This window comes from Eleginops maclovinus, chromosome 24 (genome assembly GCF_036324505.1).
Source record: "Eleginops maclovinus isolate JMC-PN-2008 ecotype Puerto Natales chromosome 24, JC_Emac_rtc_rv5, whole genome shotgun sequence".
Lineage (NCBI taxonomy): Eukaryota > Metazoa > Chordata > Actinopteri > Perciformes > Eleginopidae > Eleginops > Eleginops maclovinus.
This window is the reverse complement of record NC_086372.1, coordinates 5,433,801-5,456,520: the sequence shown is the minus strand read 5'-3', so window position 1 is coordinate 5,456,520 and position 22,720 is coordinate 5,433,801. Positions and strand designations below refer to the sequence as shown.

Sequence of the window (22,720 nt, the reverse complement as noted above, 5' to 3'; positions counted from 1 at the left end):
TCTGATGTGATAACATTGATCTCGCACACTTTGATCACGTGGTTTCATTTACGCTTGTTTCGCGTTTAAACGCATGTGTGTGTGTGTGTGTGTGTGTGTGTGGGGGGGGGGGGGGGGGGCACAGAGGACCCACCTATGGGAGCGGACTCCTCTGAAGGCTAGTTCCTCCTCCTTCCTCTCTCCTCTGGTCATCTTGCGCACTCCCCACATGAAACCCGCAGCCTGCAGAGAGAGGAGCGCAAATTGACGCCTCTTCTTTAATTACCTGAAGATAAGTGCAGTTTGCGCCACTTTTGCAGAGTTTCTCTCAATGGGACCTGAAGACTGACGCTAGCCTGCCACATCTCGTTAAGCTGCAGACATGGACTGCTGCGCATTGAAGTCTGTGTCCTCTGGATATTTACGCATCGCGTTGCTGTGGATGGTGCAAATAGGAGCTTTGGCGCAACAAGGTACAGTAGGTGGAATTCACTTTTCCTGGCTAATGCTTATCACTTTGAATCGCTTAAATGATTTCCTACCATTATGCAAATGATTTAACCCACAAGATATACTAATGCAAAGTGTCAAAAAGAGCATCTTGTATGTAAAAAGGACTGTGAGGCTGTATTGCTGTCAGTCAGCAGGTCCACAGGTTTGATGACCTGCAGATACAGAGATTGGAGACCCTTATACTCAAAGAAATCAAGGTTATTCAAGCCAAATGAATGTGTCAGGATATAATCTTCCACTACAGAGAGACTGTCTACTTTTAACCCAAATGCATCATGTTCAGCTGTCCAAAATTAGAGAACTATGAAAAATTCTATGAGGAAAAAGGTTTCAAAATAAGAGGATCCTGCTTGATAAGACATACTTTAATGTACCGAAAGGAAATTTGTTCTGGAATCACACAAACATCAAAAATAATTAACAAATTGTATGTACTTATACACAGTTTGCACATACATGTACACAGACATACTGACAATGGCAGATGTATTGCTTACCATATGTATTCAACTCTTTAAGATTAATTTCTGCTAAAAACAAGTCACACATTGCCAGGATTTACTCTTCCCTTCTCCATTATGTCTTATCTTTGTGGCGGCAATCACAAAAAATGCAGCTAGTATGTTTCTGAAGGACCTTTGCACATTTTGCTCATTCTAAACACTGAAAAGTCGAGAAAATGTCTAAATATTGCCAAGAATAAAGTCATTTTTTTCTAGTTACCAAACTTTATATTACAACACTTACAAAAATACTCCCAATTAGGTGTGGAAAACACAAAACAGGAAGATTTACAAGACGTTTTTGTCACAACAGCTGCATCGAAACAAGCTAATTATAATAAAATGGTGCCTTTTAACTCAAGTTTTAACAATGTCAGGATCCCTTTTACAGTATTTTTACTGGGAGCCCAGAATATATGTCTGGTTTGTCCCTGCTAATTACCACGTCCCAAAAAAATGTCCTGACTGAAACATTATTTACTGCTCTAAGACTTAATTAAAATCAGGACTAAACAACAAGCAGACTCGTAAACACAATCACAGAGTAGTGCTCCTAAACATATAATTGAAACAAGATTACACAACTCGTCTTCTGACTCATTCCACAATATGACACTTGTTGCCCAATATATAACAGTAAAAGCATCCTCCAGGGTCCTTCTCTCTCTGACATGACATTTAGAGCTGCTGTCTCTGCTCATATCTGTCTGCAGGGCGACACATCAAAGCTCACGTCGTAAACCTTAAGACGGGCTGTCGTAAAACCAAACGCTGTGTGTTCCTCTCGGAGCTTTGTGACAGGAATACCAGGCATTTCTGAGCCAAAACAAAGTCTACCGCAGCGCCTGTGACTCCAGGACACACATGGTGTACTGTGTGGGTTTCACCTGCTGAAAGGGATATTTTAAAACTTCAGCACATCTTAAAACGCCTTCAGTGGCTCCTCAACACAAAATGTGGTTGAGCAAACAAACATTTTTAAACCCTCTGAACGTTGTCTTTAAGATATAAGATCCTGAAGTTTACAAAAATGCCAAATATTTCAGACTGAAGTTGATTAAAACAGTGGCAAATGACCGATTTGAGTGCTTTTCCAGGCTTTACGTCGCCTCAAAGCGAAGGACAGCTTTTATTGGAAATTAGTTGTCATAATTCAGAGATGTGATATCAGCTGAGTCAATTATATGTATGTGGACAATGTTTTGCTCATTAAAAGATACTAAACCATCACAAAAGATGCAAGATGAACATGCAAAATGACTTAAAGACGCTAGGTTTGGTTAGCATGCTAACATAATCTAGGTTCTAAAGGAAAATGCTTAACGTTTAGCAGGTAAAGTGGATATTTTTCCACCATAATACAGCTTTAATAATGAGTGAAAATGTGTCTTATATCACACTGCAGCCCCCCCCCTGACCTTTGACCCTGTCCTGACTGTAGTTTCTGATCCTGGTGAGTGACAGTCGTCAGGGAAAAGCCTCAGTTGTGTTAACACCACGTTCTCACAAGTTAATCTCCTCTCCTGAGAAATGGCTGAGCTCCCTGCAGAGTCGCTGCACATCTGGGCTGCTGAGGGCCCCCCTCACAGCGGGACCTCTTCCCCCCCGAGGGCCGCTTCATTAGCTCACACCCCCCTCACCTCTCCCCCAGCTCTGTAAACTCATTAAGCCGCCAATTGGAACAGTTTACCCCTCGGCAGAAGTCTCAGGGAGGGTCCTCCTGCCTGCAAAGCTGACTGTTTGCACAACCTGTGACCCCGAGTCTTGTCTTGCAGACAGGGAACATGCAGCTGAGGTAAACACCAGTGGCTGTCAACACAAGACCCCGCCTGTAAGACTTTGTTTAGGCTTTATAACTTCGCCCTGTCCATTCATGGCTTTGTCAGTGTCAAAACATCCTAAATACCTGGTGTGTTTGTGTTTCCTGACCTAGCTCAGCCGCCACAAAGTCAAACAGGGGAAAGGGAACAGCCTTTGTTAGGAAAAGCCTCCGACTTTGAGCGATTTCTCTTGACAGATGTGCAGCTTTTCAGAGTTTGCTTGTGTGGAAAACAGCATGTTCTGTTTGGTTATATAGACCTGCAGAGACAGAAAGACATCAAGGTTATTTACAGTAATTAAAACATGTCAGGTTTAAATCCTCCCGTTCAGGGAGGTTGACATTTGCCAAATGCATTTCCATTTGTGTAAAAGTTCCTTAATCGATGTCAAATCGATAAAAAATAAAGTTGTAGTATTTAGACAAAATGATGTCATATTACAGACTAAAGTCACTTTTTGAGCTAGCTACCATACTTTATGCTATACATCTTGAACGAAACGAGTAACCAGGTCCAGAAAACACAAATTCCAGCAGACAGGGAAGATTCTTTGCATATTTCTTTAGAGATGTAGAGCTTTTCAGAGTGTGTTAGGGTGAAAAACTACAGGTTCCTCTCAGATAATTCCCAGTAGTCTCGAGCTGCAGCTGCAGGAGGTGTTCGGAGGTCGGTCATGCGCAGTTGGCTGTACTGTCTCCTCCCGGGGTGAGTTTAGAGAGGCGAGAGGCTCGCAGGAATGTCTGTTGTTCTTCGTGATGCTTCCTGCTCATCTGCTCAATGCCAGCTGACAGTATAAAGAGAAAGTCAAACACATGACTCCGTCACCTTTCCTCTGCAGCAACAAATCATCACGTTACAGGTACTCAAAACAGAATTCTGCAGGATGTAGATTGTTAAAATATGCTCAATTAAACCCTTTAAACTATCTCAGGCAGCTGAAGCTGAAATTAAACTACAGTACATCGACCTTAGACACAATGTTTTGCCAACTTTAACCGCCATGGTCAAGAATAAACGTCTCCTACCTGCAGTGTCAGGGGAGAAAGTCAATGTCTTTCCCACGCTGACTTGTGTTGCTTTTGTTTCGTCTATCTCCTTCACGTCTGTCGTCAGACCTCACAGCAGGACCCAGTCAAAGATAAAGACACGACTCCGGGGGGAAACAGGGCCTGAGATACTGCAGTTTTTCATTTCCTCATGATTAAATTCACAGATCTGGAACTCAAAGGACCAAACGGAAAGGAGGCGATCCAAAAAGAGACTTAAAAACAGACATCTGCTAAATCACTGTGTGATTTCCACCTTCCAGCTCCAGAGTGTTACCCCGGAGGTCACCGGACTCTGCGTAACCCCTATCGCAGCGTCGACTTCGACTCCACGGAGATCCAGGACACGGCCATCCAGGATCTAATCTGTGATCACTCTCTGTCCCCGGGCTGGTACCGCTTCTGGATCAACAACAAGCCGGCGGAGATGCCCACCTCCTGCGTAGAGGTATGCACAAAGAACAGGGGAGACTTTACTTCATTGTACCACTTCCTGTGTCCCTACTTTGACTTCTTAATTGTGTTGTAACTCATAATTGAGAGATGCTGCCTTCAGGGTCGGCTACGTCATCCCTGGACCACTCTATAGATACCTTTGGATGTATTGCCTGTTTTCAGATGAACCGCTGCGGCACTCAGGCTCCGGTGTGGCTGTCGCTGAAGGATGCCCCGCTGCCACGGCCCGGCGAGCTCCGGCAGCTCTCCGCCTGCGCCACCTGGCAGTTCTTCCATGGCAGCGCCAAGGACTGCTGCCTCTTTCGCATCCCCGTCACCGTGCGCAACTGCGGGGAGTTCATGGTGTACCGTCTGCAGCCCACACAGGGGTGCATGGGATACTGCGCCAAAGGTGAGCTAATCTGAAACACACAAAGAACTTTTTAGGCAGAAAACTGTATTGATTTATGATAGTTTTTCAAATCTGGTCAGGATATATACTGACTGATATCTGTGCATCATAATAAAGAAAATAAATGTGATAAATGTTTCAGTAACTCCAGATTTAGGACCCCGACTCTGCCCACCAGGGGAGGTCGAAGTGAACGGCCGCTGCAGAGGTGAGAGGAATTTTATTAGTATAACTGTAAAAATAGAAGTTGACAAGCTAAAAATATGATTATGCGTTCTCAGCCGTGGTCCCCTCGTTGCCGTCCCGGCCGGTGATCACCGCAGAGCTCCTCGGCCACAGCGTCCACCTCAGGTGCTCCTTCGTGCCGCCGCCGTGGAGCCGGCCGCTGGGCTTCCAGGTGGTGTGGGCAAGACACATCGGCCACAGCATGAAGGCGGAGATCCGGCAGGAGTCCACGCTGAAGCACTTCTCTCTGGTGGAGATGGACGGCGTCCACTTCAGGCTTGGAGAAACGGTAATGCCTGCCAGACGGTGGTGAGGGTTTCAGAGGAGCACACATGTGGAGGGTTTGACCCCAGAAGTGTGTAAGCCGTGGATCATGCCGACCTGTTTCTTTCTCAAAGCAAACGCAGATAGAGTGGCTTGTCATATCCCGTTAAGAGAAGAGGAGGGCGGGGACGGTAAATCAGTTGCAGGCTTCACATGCTTCACATTTAAAAGTCTTCATTCAACTCTCCACAGCAGATTCTAGGGAATTTATATTTACACCGACAGAACTCAACACTTGGATGGTAGAAAGAGCTGCTCCTAGGCTTTATTTTGCCGTTTTCTGTCAGATTAAAGTGTCCAGATTTTAACCGGCATACTCACAGGAAGTTGGAAGATTTAGGAGCTATGCATGTTTGCTCTTCTGCAAGCCTCTGGAACACGAACAACAGAGTCAAGGATACAAAACACTGTCTCTTTAAATCAGATTTGTTCTAATATGAGGGAAAAGCAGAGTAGATTTATAGTAAGAGCATGGTAGAGTAGATGTGTCTTTGCATTATGGTTAAATAAAAATCAGTGACTCCTCTCTGCAAAGTGAATGTGCATGTGGGAAGCAGAAGACACAGGGTGATGCACAACATTTGAACAGTCAGTTTTTTGTTAATTTTGGGGTCTTGCTTAAAGAGATTACGTCATTTTTTAATCCAGGATCAAGAAAAGGAACTAAATGTTGAATTGCATCTGATAAGACTGGAGCAGGAAAGTGTTACTGACCAATAAGCAGAAGTGAACTATCGCTCTCGTGAGGGAAACAAGGAAGAAATCTGTAAGCAGTTTGAGGGTTGGAGACTTTTGAATGAAGTTTATCTCTTTGAGGAGCCCTACTATGCTCATATTCAGGTTCATATTTGTATTTTAGTGCCTCCACTGTGACGTTTACATGCTTTAATGTTCAAAAAGCTCTTTATTTTTCTCATACTGCCTCTGTCTGAAACCATTCTGCTCTGTTTGGTTTGCTGTCCGGCTCGGTTGTGATTGGTCAACCCGCTTAGAGATGACACTATGCTGAACAGCCTCGGAGCCTGAAGGCATTTCACTTCCTAAAGAAATGACCTCCTGCCAGGAAACATTAACTTATTAGATTTCTAACGTGATGCTCGGTGAGGTGATGTAACTCCTCCAGCTGCACGGCTGAGCTCATTCTCCATATTTGGACACCAGGGTTGTGTTAGTTGTGTCTGGAAAGTGTTGCAGCGGTCTGGGTCCGCTCAAAGATACTTTCTTTAACACGTGTTGATGAAGAGGTCATCTACATTTTCATAAACGCTCAGAGAGAGTTAGTGTTTGTGCTTCTAGATAGTGATCAGGGAAGCAATGTACGCATGGAATATGTTTTTTTAAATACAACCATGGTTGAGGGAAAAAAACGTCTTAATCTTCTCTTAAACGTGTGTAATGATTAAGGCCTGTTTTCTTGCAGTTCTCCTGCAGTGTGTCGACTTTCAGAGCCAACTCCAGCCAAAGCAGATCTACTCCGAAAGAAAGTGAGGGCTTCTACGCCGGACTGAAGGTAAACACGTGTTTTGTATTTTAAAATGACTCCAAGACCTTCCCAGTTAAACTCACCGCAGACTTCTGTCTCTCCAGTTTTCTCCAGAATCGCTGCACATGGTGGAGAACAGTAAAGAGCACGAGGTGACGGTGCACAGCACGGTGCCCATCCCCTGTTTCGGCCCCGACCACGGCCACCGGTGTGGGGTCCCTCTGGCTCTGAGTGTGCAGGTCCCAGGTCAGACTTGCAGGGAACAGCAGCAGATATGAGCATGTTGAAATTACATTTACAAAGACTTACAATAAATCCAATCAGCCAAGAGGGTACAGATACACAACAGCAACGATACAGAATGTTGCATACTGTACAGAAATACTTTAATTTGTTAGGATTTTATTGGCTAAGGTGGGCTTTTCGGTCTACAATGGAAGATGTGTGGACTTTCTGCTGTCCTGACATCAATTAAGAGCATCTTTTTTTGTCTATTTGGGAGGCAGAAACTCACAATTTTTGCAAGAGAATGAGACGAGTTGGACTTTATCGATCCCAAATTGATGAAAATAATCTTATTTCGACTGTTTAAAAAAAGAAATGTGACCAAAAAAGAGGAACTATAGTAGCTGTTGAGAAACTCACTACCTTTTTATGTATATAGGATATTTTAGAGTGAAGTGCTTTCGCTGAACATCCTCACAAGCACCTTCAACTAGATCAGAGTAGACTACAGTACAACATGCATTAAAGCGTTCCTTGAGTTTTGCTGTGACTTGCCCCGTACATCCTCACATCAAAGCCGGTTAAGGAACATGATTACAGTCCTGCAGGCAGCTGTGCGCCGTCCCCTCACACTTACTCACGGCTGTGTTGACATCCGCAGACGGACTCGGACACGAGGCCCCAAACGTGGCGCTCTCAGCCTGCCAGGTGGAGCTGCAGCCGGACGCCTGCAGCGGAGGCAGCTGCGGCCGGGCGACGTTTCTAATCACCGCCGTCACCGACTTCACACGAGACGGGAACCGCCCGAGTCTGATCAGTGTTTTCCCCGGATCCAACGCACCCCGGCTCTGGAGAAGCTATGTCCCAACGTCCCTGAAAGTAAGCACAAGATAGAATTTATGGTCAAAGATTGATTCAAAGAAATCTATAGAGGGGTTCAAAAAGATCAAGGAGTTCAAGTTTATTTTGACAGTGTTCTCCATATTTAAGGGGTTTTATTGGACATTGAGGGATCCTTGAACAGGTTCAAAAAGTACTTCAGACACTTCAGGGGCTTCAAGAGGTTTTTGAGGAGGATCCTGGAAATCTGAGGCAATCTCATCGTCCCTTCAGAGCATGAGGAGATTGAGATGTTCAAGAGATCCTTGAGTGTTTAGAAACCAGTTTTCTGGGTTTTCCTTGAAAAGTGGACCACAAAGAGACATTTAGGACTCTCCTTTCATACTTCAGGGGCTTCAAGAGTTCTTTGAGGAGGATCCTGGAAATCTTGAAGAGGTTTAAGGAAAAACTGGAGTCTGAGGAATGCTTTTGAAAGCTCATCGTCCCTTGCAGAGCTTCATAAGTGGACTTTTATTGGTTCGCAGAAACTAAAAGATACTTCAGGGGTCCTTCAGAAGCCTCCATAAGATCTTTAGGGGTCATAGAGTAAATGAAAGCGGCCTCTTTTGAGAGCAAGAGGTCAGTTTGGTATCCTAGAAAAAGTCATTTGGTTCTTTGAGGGGGTTCCTCATGAATTTTCTAAGTGGACACAAGCGTCCAAGTGTCAAAGAAGTATAATTTGCAGCTGGATATAATTACAGGTTTTACTCTGTCTCTGTCATACTGTTTACATATACACACAGATGTACAGTGCTTAATAAACCTGAAGGGACGATGGGTGTTTGGGGTCTGAAGCGTGCCCGTTTGATAGGCTGACCTCATGTTAAAGGAGCGCTGCCGCACGCTGTCATTACGTTATGATGTAAGCCCTGCAGACACCGTGTCTGTGGGGGTCTGCAGCGGAGCAATTTTCCCATCTGTGTCAGAGGAAACATCAAAGCCAGCGGTGAGGGGGTCACGGCGGGGAGAGTCTCTAATAATCTGTGTTCTGCTGACCTCTGCCCCCAGGTCACGGTGCAGGACGTTCCCACTTCCATCTGCTACTCCCTCACTGACCCGCATGTCATCACTCTGGACGGCAGGTAATGCACCTCTTAATAAGTCATGAGCAGGTTATTTCAGTTGTGCCTGGGAAAGGAGACAAATATCACCATGGAAATAAAACAGAAGTCCGCTAGTTTGCATATAAGACAACAACAACAATCAATCACATGTTATTTTATAGCCTCATTACACCTTAACGACTGAAGGGTTACCTCTCCTTCTTTTGTCCTGTTTGTTCAGACGTTATGAAAACCACCAGACAGGCACCTTCACCCTCTACCGGAGCCTGGTCAGGGACTTCGAGGTGCACTCCCGTCAGTGGGACTGTGGCAGCCGGCACTACGCCGTGGCTTGCAACTGCGGCGTCGTGGCGCGAGAGGGGAATGACATCGCCGTGTTCGACATGTGCAACGGGCAGCCGCAGGAAACCCGGCCGGAGTTAACGCTAAGAAACATCGGGGACAGCGAAGGGAGCCGGGTCCGCGTCCTGGAGTCCCATCAGGGGAAGAAGGTCACCGTAGGTATCCGAACATTTTGACACTGATGCAGATCGGCACTGTTTATGTCTCCGCTGCTGGATGAAGCCATCGTCACTTTGATTCCATCCACTTTCACTTTGGCTGCATGAGCAGATGTTAATGAGCTGCTGGATGTGCCTCTCCTCTCGTAGTTGATCTTTCCCTCCGGGGCCTTTGTTAGGGCCGATGTTGGCGATTGGGGGATGAGTCTGTCTGTCCGTGCGCCCAGCGTCGACTACGGCCACACTCAGGGCCTCTGTGGCACCTTCGACCGCAACGGAAACAACGACTTCCACGGATCAGACGGGGGCATCTACGGCCCTGAGGACCTGCACCTATTCATAGAGGAGTGGAGGTCAGTCCTGCATGAATCAAAATTAAACATATTTTGATTTTACGGTTTGTCCCTTTACTCTAGTGTGTTATATAGGTGCATGTGAATGGTCTGCAGAGGCCAAAATCCTTCCAGACTTGCACACTCTCCACCTTTTTGTCCATTAAATGAAATACCTTTCTTTCTTTTTTCTGTTAGGATAGCTCCAGGTGAGAGTTTATTCGACAGGACGCCTCCTGGGAAAACGCAGGAAGTGCGGCGTCCGTTCTGTCAGTGTCAGAAAGGATTCAGCGCTCCTCACCACGGCAACAGAGGAATGAGGAACCTGTACAATCCATCCGCCCACTCTGACTGCATCGCATACGATGAAGTGGATTACACATCTGTGTTCCCCTCCATGGACACGACAGTGGAATACATCAAGAGTCCGGAGAGGGACGAGAGCATCCTGGACATGTCTGCGTTCATGAGTCTGGAGAGGGGGGGGCAGGAGGACGGAGATGAATCTGAGAGCGAGTTCAGGGAGGATTTCCTGCTCAGGCCGAAAAGACATGAGTTCAAACCCGTGTTCGCTGCGCAGAGCCTCAGCCAGGCCGATCTGGAGAGCTTCGCCTACTTCTTCCCAGAGGATCACTTGGAGGAGGCCCGAGAGGAGGTGCAGCCTCAGTGGCCCACGCCCAGCGGCCTCACCTCGGCTAAAGCTCTGGAGGTGTGTCAGATGGCGTTGACCAACTCCACGGTGGGCGCGGTGTGCAGGGGGCTGCTGGGACGCAGGCTGGACGAGGCGGTGGATCTGTGCATGCTGGACCTGCAGCTGAAGGACGATCTGGGCTGGGAGGAGGCGCTGCTGCCGTACCTGGAGAACGAGTGCGAGAGGAGGCTGCTGGAGAACCGTGCGCGGAGAGAGGAGGAGGCGGCGTCCACGGCGGAGGAGGTGGTGACGGCGCTGCGATGCCCCAACTTCTGCAACGGGAACGGGGAGTGCACGGAGTGGGGCTGCCAGTGTTTCCCCAGCTTCAGCTTCTACGACTGTAGCCTGGCCATCAGTGAGTGTCCAGAGACGGATCACATCTGTATAGGTTCAAGTAATTTGCAGGAATAAGACATATGTACATTTAAAATAGGATTAAAAGAGAGTTTAAAATGAATACCCTACTATCCTCTCTCTTAATAGTCCTGTGTTGAGCTTTGACCTGTCCCTCCTCTGACAGGCCAGCCGGTGGAGGTCACAGATCTGGAGAACGGAGGACTCTGTGACATCCGAGCGTTCAACTGTCGCAGCGTGCGCGTGTTTGGCCTCGGCTTCATCGACTCCTCCGACCTCAGCTGCCATGCCACCAGACTGAAGGTGAGGGGAGGTAAAGGTCATGCTAAGAGCCTGCAAAAAAAACATCTCGTCTGACTTTTTGTTTTGCGTTCACAGTCCATGAACGGAGTTTGGGTTCCCGGGGAGAAACAGAGGACCAAAGCCACCTTCCTAAACTCCAAGGCGTTAGACTGTGCCGTTCCATCGTTAAGCAACACGGCTGTAAACACAGAGGACTTCATGATGGACGACAAACCGTACGCACGCTGGGAGATCAAAGTAATGTCTCATCTTTTTCTTATTTGTTGGTGTTTTGAGAAAGTCTTTCCTGCAGCTCCTCTCCTTTCTCTTTCAGGTCACTAACGACGGCTCTCAGTACAGCCAGGCTAAAGTGCTGACCATCTACGACGGCGTGTGTCAGATCTGCGAGGCGTCGCGCTCAGGACTCTGTAAGTTAAAGGTAACTTGCATACAACAAAAAAATGAGTGCATGCACAGGGATCGGGACTGCAGAATCGATTCTCTAAACTTGTAGATGTTAGAATGATTAAAACCAGAGACAGTGTTTTCTCCATCCTCCTCTTTAAACCTGCAGCAGCTGCTTTTTAAGCAGACAAAGCTGCAGAAAGGTCCTGTTGTTACTGGAACGGCTTTTTATGAGAGGCAGGAAAACATGCATCCTTACAGAACAACCTGAACTGACTCATGTACAGAGAGACTAGGAGTAATTCATGCCAAATCTCGACTAAATTGAATTAACTTGAGTTCAGATGGAGCACAGGATTTCCTGTTGTGTACCTGGCATCCCCATAGAGAACCCACACAAGGAAAATAAACTTAAAAACACAAAGAGACCTTTTTTTTTTAATTCCAGGAGAAGACGTGTAACATCGATGGGATGTGTTTCGCAGCGGGGGTCTCCAGTCCCAGCAGCCCCTGCCTCCTCTGTGACCCCGACATCTCCAAATTCACCTGGTCTGTCAATCAAGGTACAAACTGCTTATTGTGCATCTACCTATGCAAAACAACAACATGAAAATGACCATAGATAATCAGGTCAATATATTAATCCATTATATGTTCGTTCATACGTCCAAACAAAATCACAGAAAGAAAAAAAAGAATAATAATTAATGACAAAAGTTGAATCTCACTAATATATAGAAAATATTAAAAAAAACAAGAACAAATAAATAATAACAACTACAATTTAGGACAAATAAACAAGTCGTCCTTTTGTTAGAGCAGCTGCCCCCCCCCCCATGCTTCAGTATATAGGGTTATTTGTTTCCCTCCAGGAAGTATTTTTGCCCTGCAGCCCTTTGATGATGAACACCAGGGGATCTTTATTTACCGTTTCAGTGCGCTGTTCCTGTGTCAGCCATCACACTGTGGTCCTGTTTGTCCTCATTAGCAGATCAAAGGAGCGGAGGTCTACGTTTCCCAGCATGCCCTGACCTGTCGCTTAACCACTGAGAGACAGAGGACAGAAAGAGGGGGGGGGGGTTAAACAAAAAAAACAGCTTCATAGACTGACATTTATCCTTACTTACACTCAACAAAACACAAGTCAATCTAACAGGCAGGGGTTTAAACGCCGTGCAAAAGCCCCCACAGTATAACGTCCCCTCTAAGGTTTAGACCTCCTCGTTTGTTTCCCTCTCCTCTGTCTTCAGTCAACGAGCCGCCGTCTTTCCTCCGGCCTCAGACCGCCCTGTGGACGTTTTCCGGGGAGAACTTCGTTTTCCAGTTTGCAGCGTCAGACCCCGAGGGCTCTGCACTCCTCTTCCAGCTGGAGGAGGGTCCAGGGGGGGCCGTCTTGTCCCCTGCAGGCCTCCTCATCTGGAGGGTCCCGTCACTCTCTGAGGATGAACAAGAAGAGCGTCCATCGCAGCGCTCCGTCCGCTTCACGCTGTCCGATGAGTGCAACGCGCAGAGCAGCTTCTCTGTGGAGGTAGAGCTGGAGGAGGAATATGAATTATGGGAAATGTGGTTTTAATTTTAAGAGCTATTAACATAAAACAATTTAAATTATAGCAGAAAAAACTTGAATATACGTAAATATTTGAATGAAATCGTGTCCTCCCTAAGCAGTGTCTCTTCCTCTGTGCTGCAGATCGACGTGGTGCCGTGTGGCTGTCAGAGCGGGGGCACCTGTGTGACGGACGTTCATTTCCCAGCTGGCAGTGGGAGGTACCTGTGTGTGTGTCCTGATGGGACGCAGGGCGACCTCTGTGAGCAGCATGAGGACGGCTGTCTGTCTGACCCGTGCACGGCGGGCACGTGCATCAACACAGAGGGCGGGTTCAGGTGCGAGTGTCCTGCAGGAGTGACAGGTGAGGCATTAAGGAAACTCCTTTAAATGCATGTGCAGGAAATTCACAAAAATAGAGCTAAAAAAAAATGGTTTTCTACCTATGAAAGGGCTAACCATAAAACCTGATGGTGTTTTACACATTTATAGGTGTATATATATATATTTTAAAGTACACACAATGAAGCCAACAACACCGCAGACATGATTTCCTGTGTGTGTGTGTGTGTGTGTGTGTGTGTGTGTGTGTGTGTGTGTGTGTTTGTAGGTGTGACCTGCCTGGAGGACATCGATGAGTGTGAAGGGACGCCGTGTTTCTCTGGAGTCCCGTGCCTCAACAGCTTCGGCTCCTATAGCTGCGGCCCGTGCCCTAAAGGCATGCTGGGAAATGGGACAATATGTACAGGTAAGCACGAGCATCTAGTGCATAATTAAGGTTTGCTTAATTATGGTGTTTTTACCAGAACAGTTAGAAAACATCATTTAAAAACGTGTGATTATATGTCTTTTTATTACAAAACACCAATTCTAGAGTTAAAATGACTTCTCAAATAACCCCTAACAGTGCACACATACAGTATGACCCCCATAAACCTGGATCTAGTTAGCAGGAATAACAGGACTATCAGATAGTGCTGAAATGGTTCATGCATCTCTGTTTATGTATACTTCTTTGCTGCTGTTGTACAATGACGTTGGATGAGAGCGTCTGCAGCCATGCGTCTCTGAGGAACGCTCTGCAGGGAAATAGTTTTTGTATGAATGGAAACCAGATGGCTGATGGGAGCTGATAGTGTGCTCCCTATAAATCGCAGCCACTGCTAACTGGAGTTAATGCTCTGGGCTGATACACAATGTTTGGGTACACGCAGGGATGTGAATTCACACAGTAAACACGTCACTAATACTTTGCAGGAATATAAGATATGAAGCTGCTTTACTGGGAAAAAATCTCTGCAGACAGACGTGTAGAGAAGCAGAAATGAAGGTTAATTAATGTAAATACTTTTAGACTAATTTAGCTTGTTTGTGGATTTTATTTGTATAAAATCCACAAACAAGCAAACTATTTATACCCATGTGTAGAGAAGCAGGGATGAATGGTCCAAGGAGGCAAAAACGGCAGATTTTTTGGGGTCGTTTGGAGCTAGTTCTTGGCTAATTTGTATTTTTCAAGGTCAGGAAAGCTCCTCTCACAATATTTTTGGGCTAAAATGGCTATTTCTTTCAATTTCTGCAAACTTTTTAATGCCAGACGGCCCTTTTTTTGCATTATGAAGTCACGTGAAGACACACTAGCTGGGGACAGACATTCGTTGTCACCAGACAAGGCGGTCCATAATGCATTGTTTTCCTTAAATAGAAACTTGAAACCTGGCATTTAAGTAGAAAAATATCAAAATGACATCCATGTTTCATTTCATTATCGTCCTCTAATGGAGGATTTGGCTGGGAGAAAGCACACACCATATATTGGTTTGTCATTTTTATGGCATTTGGAAGACAGGTCGTTAGATTTCTTCATCCCTTTTGTTTTACGGCTCACTCTCCTGTCATCTGATCCTCTCCAGTAAAGACTCTAGTTGGACTGATTTGACCTCAGTGCAAAAGATGCACAGCTTTAGGTGTCAGGGGTCTTTCAGGAGCCAGGGGTCAGAACTCAAGCTCCTAAATCTTAAATTTCCTGGATGCAATACGGGCTGTTTTTCTTTGACTGATTTGTTTTTTTCTGTCGTCCCCTTTGACATCAGGGCTGCAGGCAAAAGCATTAAAGTCACATCTCAGTAAATTAAAAGGATAGGGCCCCTTTAAGAGCCAAAACACCAGAAAAGTTGTGTGATGATGTAATCTGCCTCTTTGGCATTAGATTTAAACAAGAAATGTGGACATCCAACACACGATAAATCATGCTTTGTTTGAGTTTCTGCTCTCAATCACGAGAAGTGCTTTACAAATGTTGATAATCTATGAGTGGTAATCATGCCTCGGTGAGGTCTCAGGTCTCCTCCTGAGCGTCTGTCTGTGGTAATTGCATTGCATTACAAGGCAATCCAGAATAAATCTGTGTTTCTCCTCACTCAGTCCCCAACTCGCCCACATCTGCTCCCCATATGACCGTCTACAGAGCTCCAGATGTGCTGCTGCAGCCCAAAATAAAGACAGAAGCTTTCCGGAAGACCTCAAGCATTAGCTCCCCGCAGACAGTGAAGACGGCACAGAAGATCAACACCAACCCATCACAAGCCAAGACCACCACATGGAGAAGGCCTCCAGGAATTAGCCTGAACCCAGCGCTCAGTGAGGCGGAAACGAACTCAAGCGTCTCAGCAGTCACACCAAACACATCCCAGAATAAGGTTGAAGATCTGGGAAAAAGCCAGGGAATTAAATTAAACCCATCCTCGTCTCACACAGACACTTTGAAGGATATCCCAGGAATTACACCAGACCAAGTCAAGACTGATCCGCCCAGAATCAGCAACACTATTCCCATAACATCCTCTGCAGGCCAAACATCTGGAAATGGGAGCCCAGCCTCAAGTAAGTCATGTTCAACCAATCCTATCATCTGTATTAACAATTCAAACATTGTTAAGGTTGTAGTGGAGTCTACTTTTTTATTTGAGATTTAATTGTATTTATCTTTTATTTTACATTTGTGTTTATTTTAATACCACATCTAACATATTTTAGAATTCTTCTTAATTGTTGACTGAAATGCAAATAAATATAAATCTTAGTGCTTTATCTAGTAATCATTCATTAAAGTTCATTTTATCACCCAAGTAAACCAGTGATTATTGCATTACACTCTGTTTTGTGTCTCAGGATCTGGTTTGTCTCCGGCTTTGAATATTTCGGCGACATGTGCGAGCCGGCCGTGTTTCCCCGGCGTTCAGTGCATCAACCGCCGCCCGCCTCACGTCGGATACGTCTGCGGGCGCTGCCCCCCCGGGCTGCACGGAAATGGACGCGTCTGCATGAAGAACGCCAAGGCAGGTGAGGAGGTCTTTAACCGGTGGCTTTGACACCTTTGTGAGATGTCCAAACACTGAATGTGCAACGCTGATATCACTTCCTGTCTGTCCTCAGCATCCAACCACCTCCCGCAGCAGCAGACGCTAAGCAAGATCCGATCCCCACCGGGAGGAAGCAGCAAGGTGTCCCAGCTCCACCTGCCCCACCTGCCCTACAGACACACCGTCAAACACCTGTCCTGGTCGGTCACCCGAGGGGGCAGAGACAACACCCTGCAGGACCCAGCTGCAGGGAGGGGGGCCGACACCGGGAGGAGGGAGGCAGTAACTGCAGCCAGAGAAACCCCCAAAACATCAAACAGGGCAACGCACGTCACTGCAAATACACACATCGCCCGACACAGCGCCAGGACGTTTACCAGACCCAGCAGCACGGTCTCCAGAGAGATAAAGGCTCAACATGTGACGACCTCAAAGGTATTTCAAGTTCTCTCAAAATATTTTATACCATTTGTTATTACTTTACATTTATTAGTATTTGATGTTCTTGTTTTCACAAAATATATTTTTTTTCTATCCCCCTGCAGTCTGTAGGAGCACTGACTGCTGCCACGTCTGCTAAGGTAACACCCCCCGCTTCTCCCCTCTCCACCCAGTCCAAACAGGTAACACACCCCCAGCTCCACCACATGGCCTCCACCCAGCCCAAACCCTGGACCCCAGCGAGACCCGCCTCCCCACTCACCGCGGCCCTCACCGCTCTGTCCTACTCCCTCTCTGAGTCGGAGTTCTCTGCAGACGGAGACGAGGATGAGGTGAGCTTTGAGATAATCCCCGGATTCCCCTTCGTAACGGCGGGGAGGACGGGGCACAGCTCCTCGCAGCTGGGGCTGAGGAGCGGGACGACGGCGAGCAAACATGCGACCACCTGCGCAGACAGGCCATGTTTTCCTGGGGTATCCTGTGAGCCCACCGTGGAGGGGTTCCACTGTGGGAGGTGTCCTGTGGGATACACTGGAGATGGACGCTCCTGTAGAGGTAAGACACTCCTGAAGGCGCAGAAAATGCACGCAACGTTCAGATTTCTGTTCTGGAAATTAAGAGAAATTAGCACACCTTGACTAACATACCTTTGCATATCCAGCTGTTTGCAGGCACACGTGTGGTAGGAACATGGAGTGTGCGGCACCCAACACCTGCCGCTGCAAACCAGGCTACACCGGTTCAGACTGTCAGACAGGTACACGGATAAACGGCTCATAAAAAACATCTGCGCTTTCTTTTGAAATGGTTGTTATATTCTTATTTTGCATTCTTTCTCAGCCATCTGTGAGCCACGGTGTATGAACGGAGGTGTGTGTGTGGCTCCGGGTGTGTGTCAGTGTCCCACAGGGTTTCATGGAGAAACCTGTCAGGAAGGTAACCATTTTTAATGTCCTTCCTTTGTGATGAATAAAGGTTTTCTGATTTGAAATGACAGTTCATTTAAAAGGTGTGTGTGCAGCTCTGTGCAGGTCTCCCTGTGAGAACGGAGGCTCCTGTGTTGGACTGCAGACCTGCTCCTGTCCCTACGGGTTTGTGGGACCCCGCTGCGAGACAAGTGAGTGACACTAGCTCATTAAAAATGAATTTATCGGATTTTTATTTGCATGTTTTTATGAATATTTCTCCTGTTTGTAGTGGTGTGCAGCCGACACTGTCACAACGGCGGCAAATGTGCATCTACGGACAAGTGTGTGTGTCCTGCAGGCTGGACCGGGCTCTCCTGTGAGACTGGTAAGTGTGTGTGTTTTAGTGTGCTGTGTACTGACCTCTTGTCCTGACCTCTTGTCTCTCTCTGCAGCTCTCTGCTCTCCCGTGTGCCTCAATGGAGGAGTGTGTGCTCATCCGAATGTCTGCGAGTGTCCGCACGGGTCCTACGGTGCACAGTGTCAGAACGGTTCGAATTAACTCATCAATTAAAACATCCAACCATAGCTTTTCTCTGTGGGTCAAGCATTTATAAAGTCAGGAACATCATTGATTTTCTTCCCCCATGCAGCTGTGTGCAGTCCTCCCTGTAAGAATGGAGGTGTGTGTATCAGGAACAACGTGTGCTCCTGTCTGCAGGGATACACCGGGAAGCAATGTGAAAAAAGTCAGTACAAATTCCCTCCTCATCGTCAATTCATTCTGAGGCGCCTCCTGGGCATTGTTGTTCTTCATCTTTAAATCCTGTCTCCCTCTCCCTCTCTCTGCAGGTGTGTGTGAGCCGGTGTGTATGAACGGCGGCAGGTGTGTGGGTCCAGATGTTTGCGATTGTCCGTCAGGTTGGCGTGGAACCAGTTGTGATAAACGTGAGTGATACAAGAGTCCCGCCCGTGCCGATGCATAACTCTCTACATTTACAGCACGTTGGATCCCATAATGCATCAGTGTGAACATCTGTCAATGTTTCCAATAACCATGGAGGTAAAGAAAATAGAAAATATGTTGAAACAAAATGCAGAAATAGGCACATCACGATGATATATTGCCTACTCAAGATGTCCCCCCTTCCTTATCTGAAATGCCACTTCAGTCACTTCAAACCTGCTTCAAACAAAGTTGTTTTGTCCTAAAAAAACAGTGCAAATTGCAAAGATATCCAACTGAAAATGATATAAAACAAAGGAAAACAGTAAATCCTCATATGTAAGCAGCTGCATTTAGAGTGTTTGATTGAGAAAAAGCCTTAAAAGTGTGTGATGTGTGTAACATAACACTCACATCACTGAAGCAGGAACAGAGTCCAGAAAACAACCTCCAGTTTCTGCACAGCGAAGACGCCTCTCATATCTAAACATCAGCTGGAACGTGTGCAGGATTTCTTACCTAAAATAAAATCCATTGAGAAAATGGGATTGAGAACAGACACGTGCTGAGCTGTGTGTGCAGGGACCCCTCCTCCCACATCAGTGGCACACCTGTCACTCAGGTCTGCACACCTGATTCATCTGCAGCTCCTCCTCCCTTTCCTGCTGTATCTCCAACTTGATTTCTAAAAACATAAAGCTGTACATACTTTTTTGTATACTATCTGTATCCGTGTTTTAACCAACCAGTTTCTCTTTAGATATACAGTTTTATATTTCTAACAATATTTTTACTGTGACTTTTCTCTGACTTAAGTGTAGCTCTAATGTGTGTGTGTCTAATATGTGTGTGTTGTGTCTCCCTGCAGCCAGCTGTCTGCAGCGGTGTCTGAACGGGGGGGAGTGTGTGGGGGCAAACACCTGCCACTGCGGCCCGGGGTGGCAGGGCATGCTGTGCCAAATCCGTGAGTATCCTACAAAAAAAAAACTAAACAAAATAATGATGCACCTCCTACTATACCTCAGTTTCTAGTGAAAACATGCCATGATAAACCTGTTAGTGATGATTTTATACTCTTTTGTTTTGCGTGTTGTTCTTCAGCCATCTGTGAATCGAAGTGTCTCTACGGCAGTCGCTGCGTCCGGCCAAACGTCTGTGCCTGCAGGCACGGATTCTCCGGCTCTCAATGCTCCAGAAGGGTAAGAACACCAGAAAATAGAGCATTATTTGTTAATAAAAGGTGGCTCAGCATATGCAAAACAAGGCTTCTTTTCCAGTCTTCTAGTCAGTTTCACTCCTTAAGAATGAGCTCAAAGTCCAAAACAAGTAAGGTGCTAGCCTGGTAGCATTTTCAGGAAGGAATGCATGTGGTTCAGTTATTTCTCTGAGACACACGTGTCAGAAACATGGAAAACTGGTAACACATGAAAATGCATCCCACCTCACGAGCTGACCCGTGACACATGATGATGTATTGCTGCGCAGTGAAAGGTGAAACACAGGGGGCAGTGATCAAAGGCAAATGTAGTGAGTGTTTCAGCTGACATTTTTATCTGACAATGTCTCCAGGAATCCAGCTGCTGAACTGTGTCCTGCACCTTTCTGTAAACTAAACTCAGTTAGCTTTTGTTGATTATTGTAACTTTTAGTACCAATTTATAGATAAATACAGGTTATTCCAAAGGGTTCACTCACTGTACATGCACAAGAAGCTATACAACACAGGTCAATTTCATTTTAAAACCCTCTTGTTTTTCAGCTTCCTATTTCCCAGAGGTTGACCAAATAACAAACGGGAGTTCAACGAGCATAGATAAAATCTTCAGGAGAAACGAAGCAACGAGGAAGGAAAACCAAAGTGTTCCTCCACTGGGGAAGAAAGCCGTGTCGCATTCAGTCCCGATGCTTTGTGCTAAGCAAGGCTTACGAGATGCTGATTAAAGGTCCTGCAGCCTGGAAATTATTACCCGAATTTGACCATTGACGTCATAGACATGTACAAAACATGAACCCTTTTCTTTTAAAGACCACATTACAGGCTTAGTGTTTCATGCATTGACCATTTCTTGGGCTATTGTGCTTTCAAACTAATGAGAGAAAACCTCCAAAATGCATATTTCAGTCATATTTCTACTTTAGTCTGCTATTTTGTCTCCTCTTAAATAGAGGATTTCTTACTTTTGAGCAAACATGAACCATTCATTTACAAGCAGCTATTTCCTTATAAAGTCAGGTTGATCCTATTAGTAGCGGGGGGTATTCAGAGTCTTAACTGTAAATGTTATCAGGATATATAAAACCTCTGTATGAGTATTTATTTATTTGGTTGTTTTATATTGTCACATATTTCCTGTTGTATATATATCACTGTATAATCTATTCTTATTAAGGCATTGTTTATTGGTTGTTTGATAAGAAAACAAATAAAGATCCTTTAAAGGCGATGATGCTTCAGATTATTTATGCATAAAGGAAGAATTTAATGAGCTTTAATAATATTTGAGGTTGATTTGTGTCTAGGTTTTTAAAAAGAGAGTCGATTAGGTGTTGGAAAGAGTCCAAGTTTGACATTTCTTTATATTTTAACTTCAGTTTTTCAGCAGAGTTTCTGACTTGTGGGGCCAGACGAGTTCACAGGCAGCGGGTCGGAGAGGAAATGAGGATTAAGAGATTAATGAGGACGCATTAGCTCTGCACCACCTCCTCCCTCTGACTCCTGCACTCTGACTTTCTGCAGATAAAGAAATAGGTCATTGTTTTTTTTTTAATTTAGCTGCAAAAAGTGTTTTATCTACTGATTTAAGCTTAATTCTCAACCTACAAACATGTTTAACATAAAATAATTACAATACACTACTACTCAACCATCATAGCAGGTTATCAAAACATAATTTATTCATTTAGGACCCTAGGCACAACATTTGTTATTATGTAACCTAAGAAATAATCAAATATCTTATGTTTTATTTGCTTAGACACTGAAAATGTTCAATATATTTCAAGAAAAACTAGAAAAAAATGAAAAACTTAAACTTTCTGGACAGTTTTGGATGTTTACTGCCCTCTGGTGGCGTTATTAAAAACAACATAGAATAATATAAAAAACAATAAAGCTATAATAATAATAATAATAATAATAATAATAATAATAATAATACAATAAAATAAAATAGATAAATAACATTAAAAATAAAATAAAACTACTATAAAAATAAATAAACAATTAATGATAAAAAATCTGCACATAAAACTTTATCTTACCTTAGCTTTAACAGCCACACACACACACACACACACACACACACACACACACACACACACACAGTCCATCCGTCTGTACGACCGTCCAGATATTTATATCCACCCCCAAAGATGGCACTGGGCAAGGTGCTTGAGGTGGTGTTGGAGGGGGGGTGAGTGTGTCCATCCTGGTGGGCACGGACAGCAGGACACACCTGGACTGTTCACTCAGTGCACGCTCTGCAGCACTAGCCTGGACACACACAGTTCTTAGTTACACACACGATCTGTGGCCTGCAACCATTAATGACCCTTTATTCAATCTGAGCTGAGAGTGGAAGTTAAAACCCGTATGAAATCAGAAAGGTTTAGCCAGAGGTACAAAAAGTATGCAGGTATTATTTTAGTGAAAGCATTCAAATATTCATAAATAAGTGTAATGCATAATGCAGATCTCAGAATAATATGCATTATTATATGGCATTACAATGACGATGAAGTTCAATATTTCTCTGAGGTTTAAAGCACCACAAAATGTACATTCTTAATACAACTTTAATTAAATACAGCACTTAAATGTACTTTGTTATTTTCCCCATTGGTTTTACAGATATTAAAAGTATAATATATAATAATTGTTACATTTTCCTGTCAAATCAGATGAATATACATGTTTTTAAAATATGTAAAGTCTGAAAGACTAAGAGGCAAAACTAATTTTATATAATTTAAAATATTCATAAAATATCTATGATCATTTTCTTTTTATGTCCAATATGTGGTGAATTTCGAGGATAAACACTGATGT

At 45.0% G+C, this 22,720-nt stretch overlaps 1 protein-coding gene and 1 long non-coding RNA gene across 2 annotated transcripts; one reads left to right on the top strand and one right to left on the bottom strand.

Annotated features, from left to right (window-relative positions):
* The first annotated feature begins 272 nt into the window (after window positions 1-272).
* On the top strand, window positions 273-21,116 carry si:ch211-246m6.5 (von Willebrand factor D and EGF domain-containing protein). The gene is made up of 33 exons (XM_063877442.1): window positions 273-452; window positions 4,125-4,309; window positions 4,480-4,708; window positions 4,851-4,916; window positions 4,990-5,222; window positions 6,678-6,767; window positions 6,845-6,986; window positions 7,627-7,844; window positions 8,853-8,926; window positions 9,129-9,405; window positions 9,559-9,761; window positions 9,939-10,786; window positions 10,952-11,088; window positions 11,164-11,325; window positions 11,402-11,506; window positions 11,921-12,035; window positions 12,723-13,000; window positions 13,163-13,382; window positions 13,629-13,766; window positions 15,443-15,901; window positions 16,190-16,360; window positions 16,454-16,815; window positions 16,926-17,376; window positions 17,483-17,578; window positions 17,662-17,757; window positions 17,843-17,938; window positions 18,019-18,114; window positions 18,182-18,277; window positions 18,380-18,475; window positions 18,579-18,674; window positions 19,541-19,636; window positions 19,774-19,871; window positions 20,432-21,116. Exons 1-33 carry the CDS (start codon window positions 362-364, stop codon window positions 20,459-20,461), a joined length of 6,150 nt encoding a protein of 2,049 aa, XP_063733512.1. The 5' UTR covers window positions 273-361; the 3' UTR covers window positions 20,462-21,116.
* On the bottom strand, window positions 3,220-4,860 carry LOC134860673 (uncharacterized). The gene is made up of 3 exons (XR_010165274.1): window positions 4,455-4,860; window positions 3,841-4,299; window positions 3,220-3,599 (listed from the first exon to the last, which is right to left on the bottom strand). It is a non-coding gene; the product is annotated as an uncharacterized LOC134860673 (long non-coding RNA).
* Window positions 21,117-22,720: the final 1,604 nt, after the last annotated feature.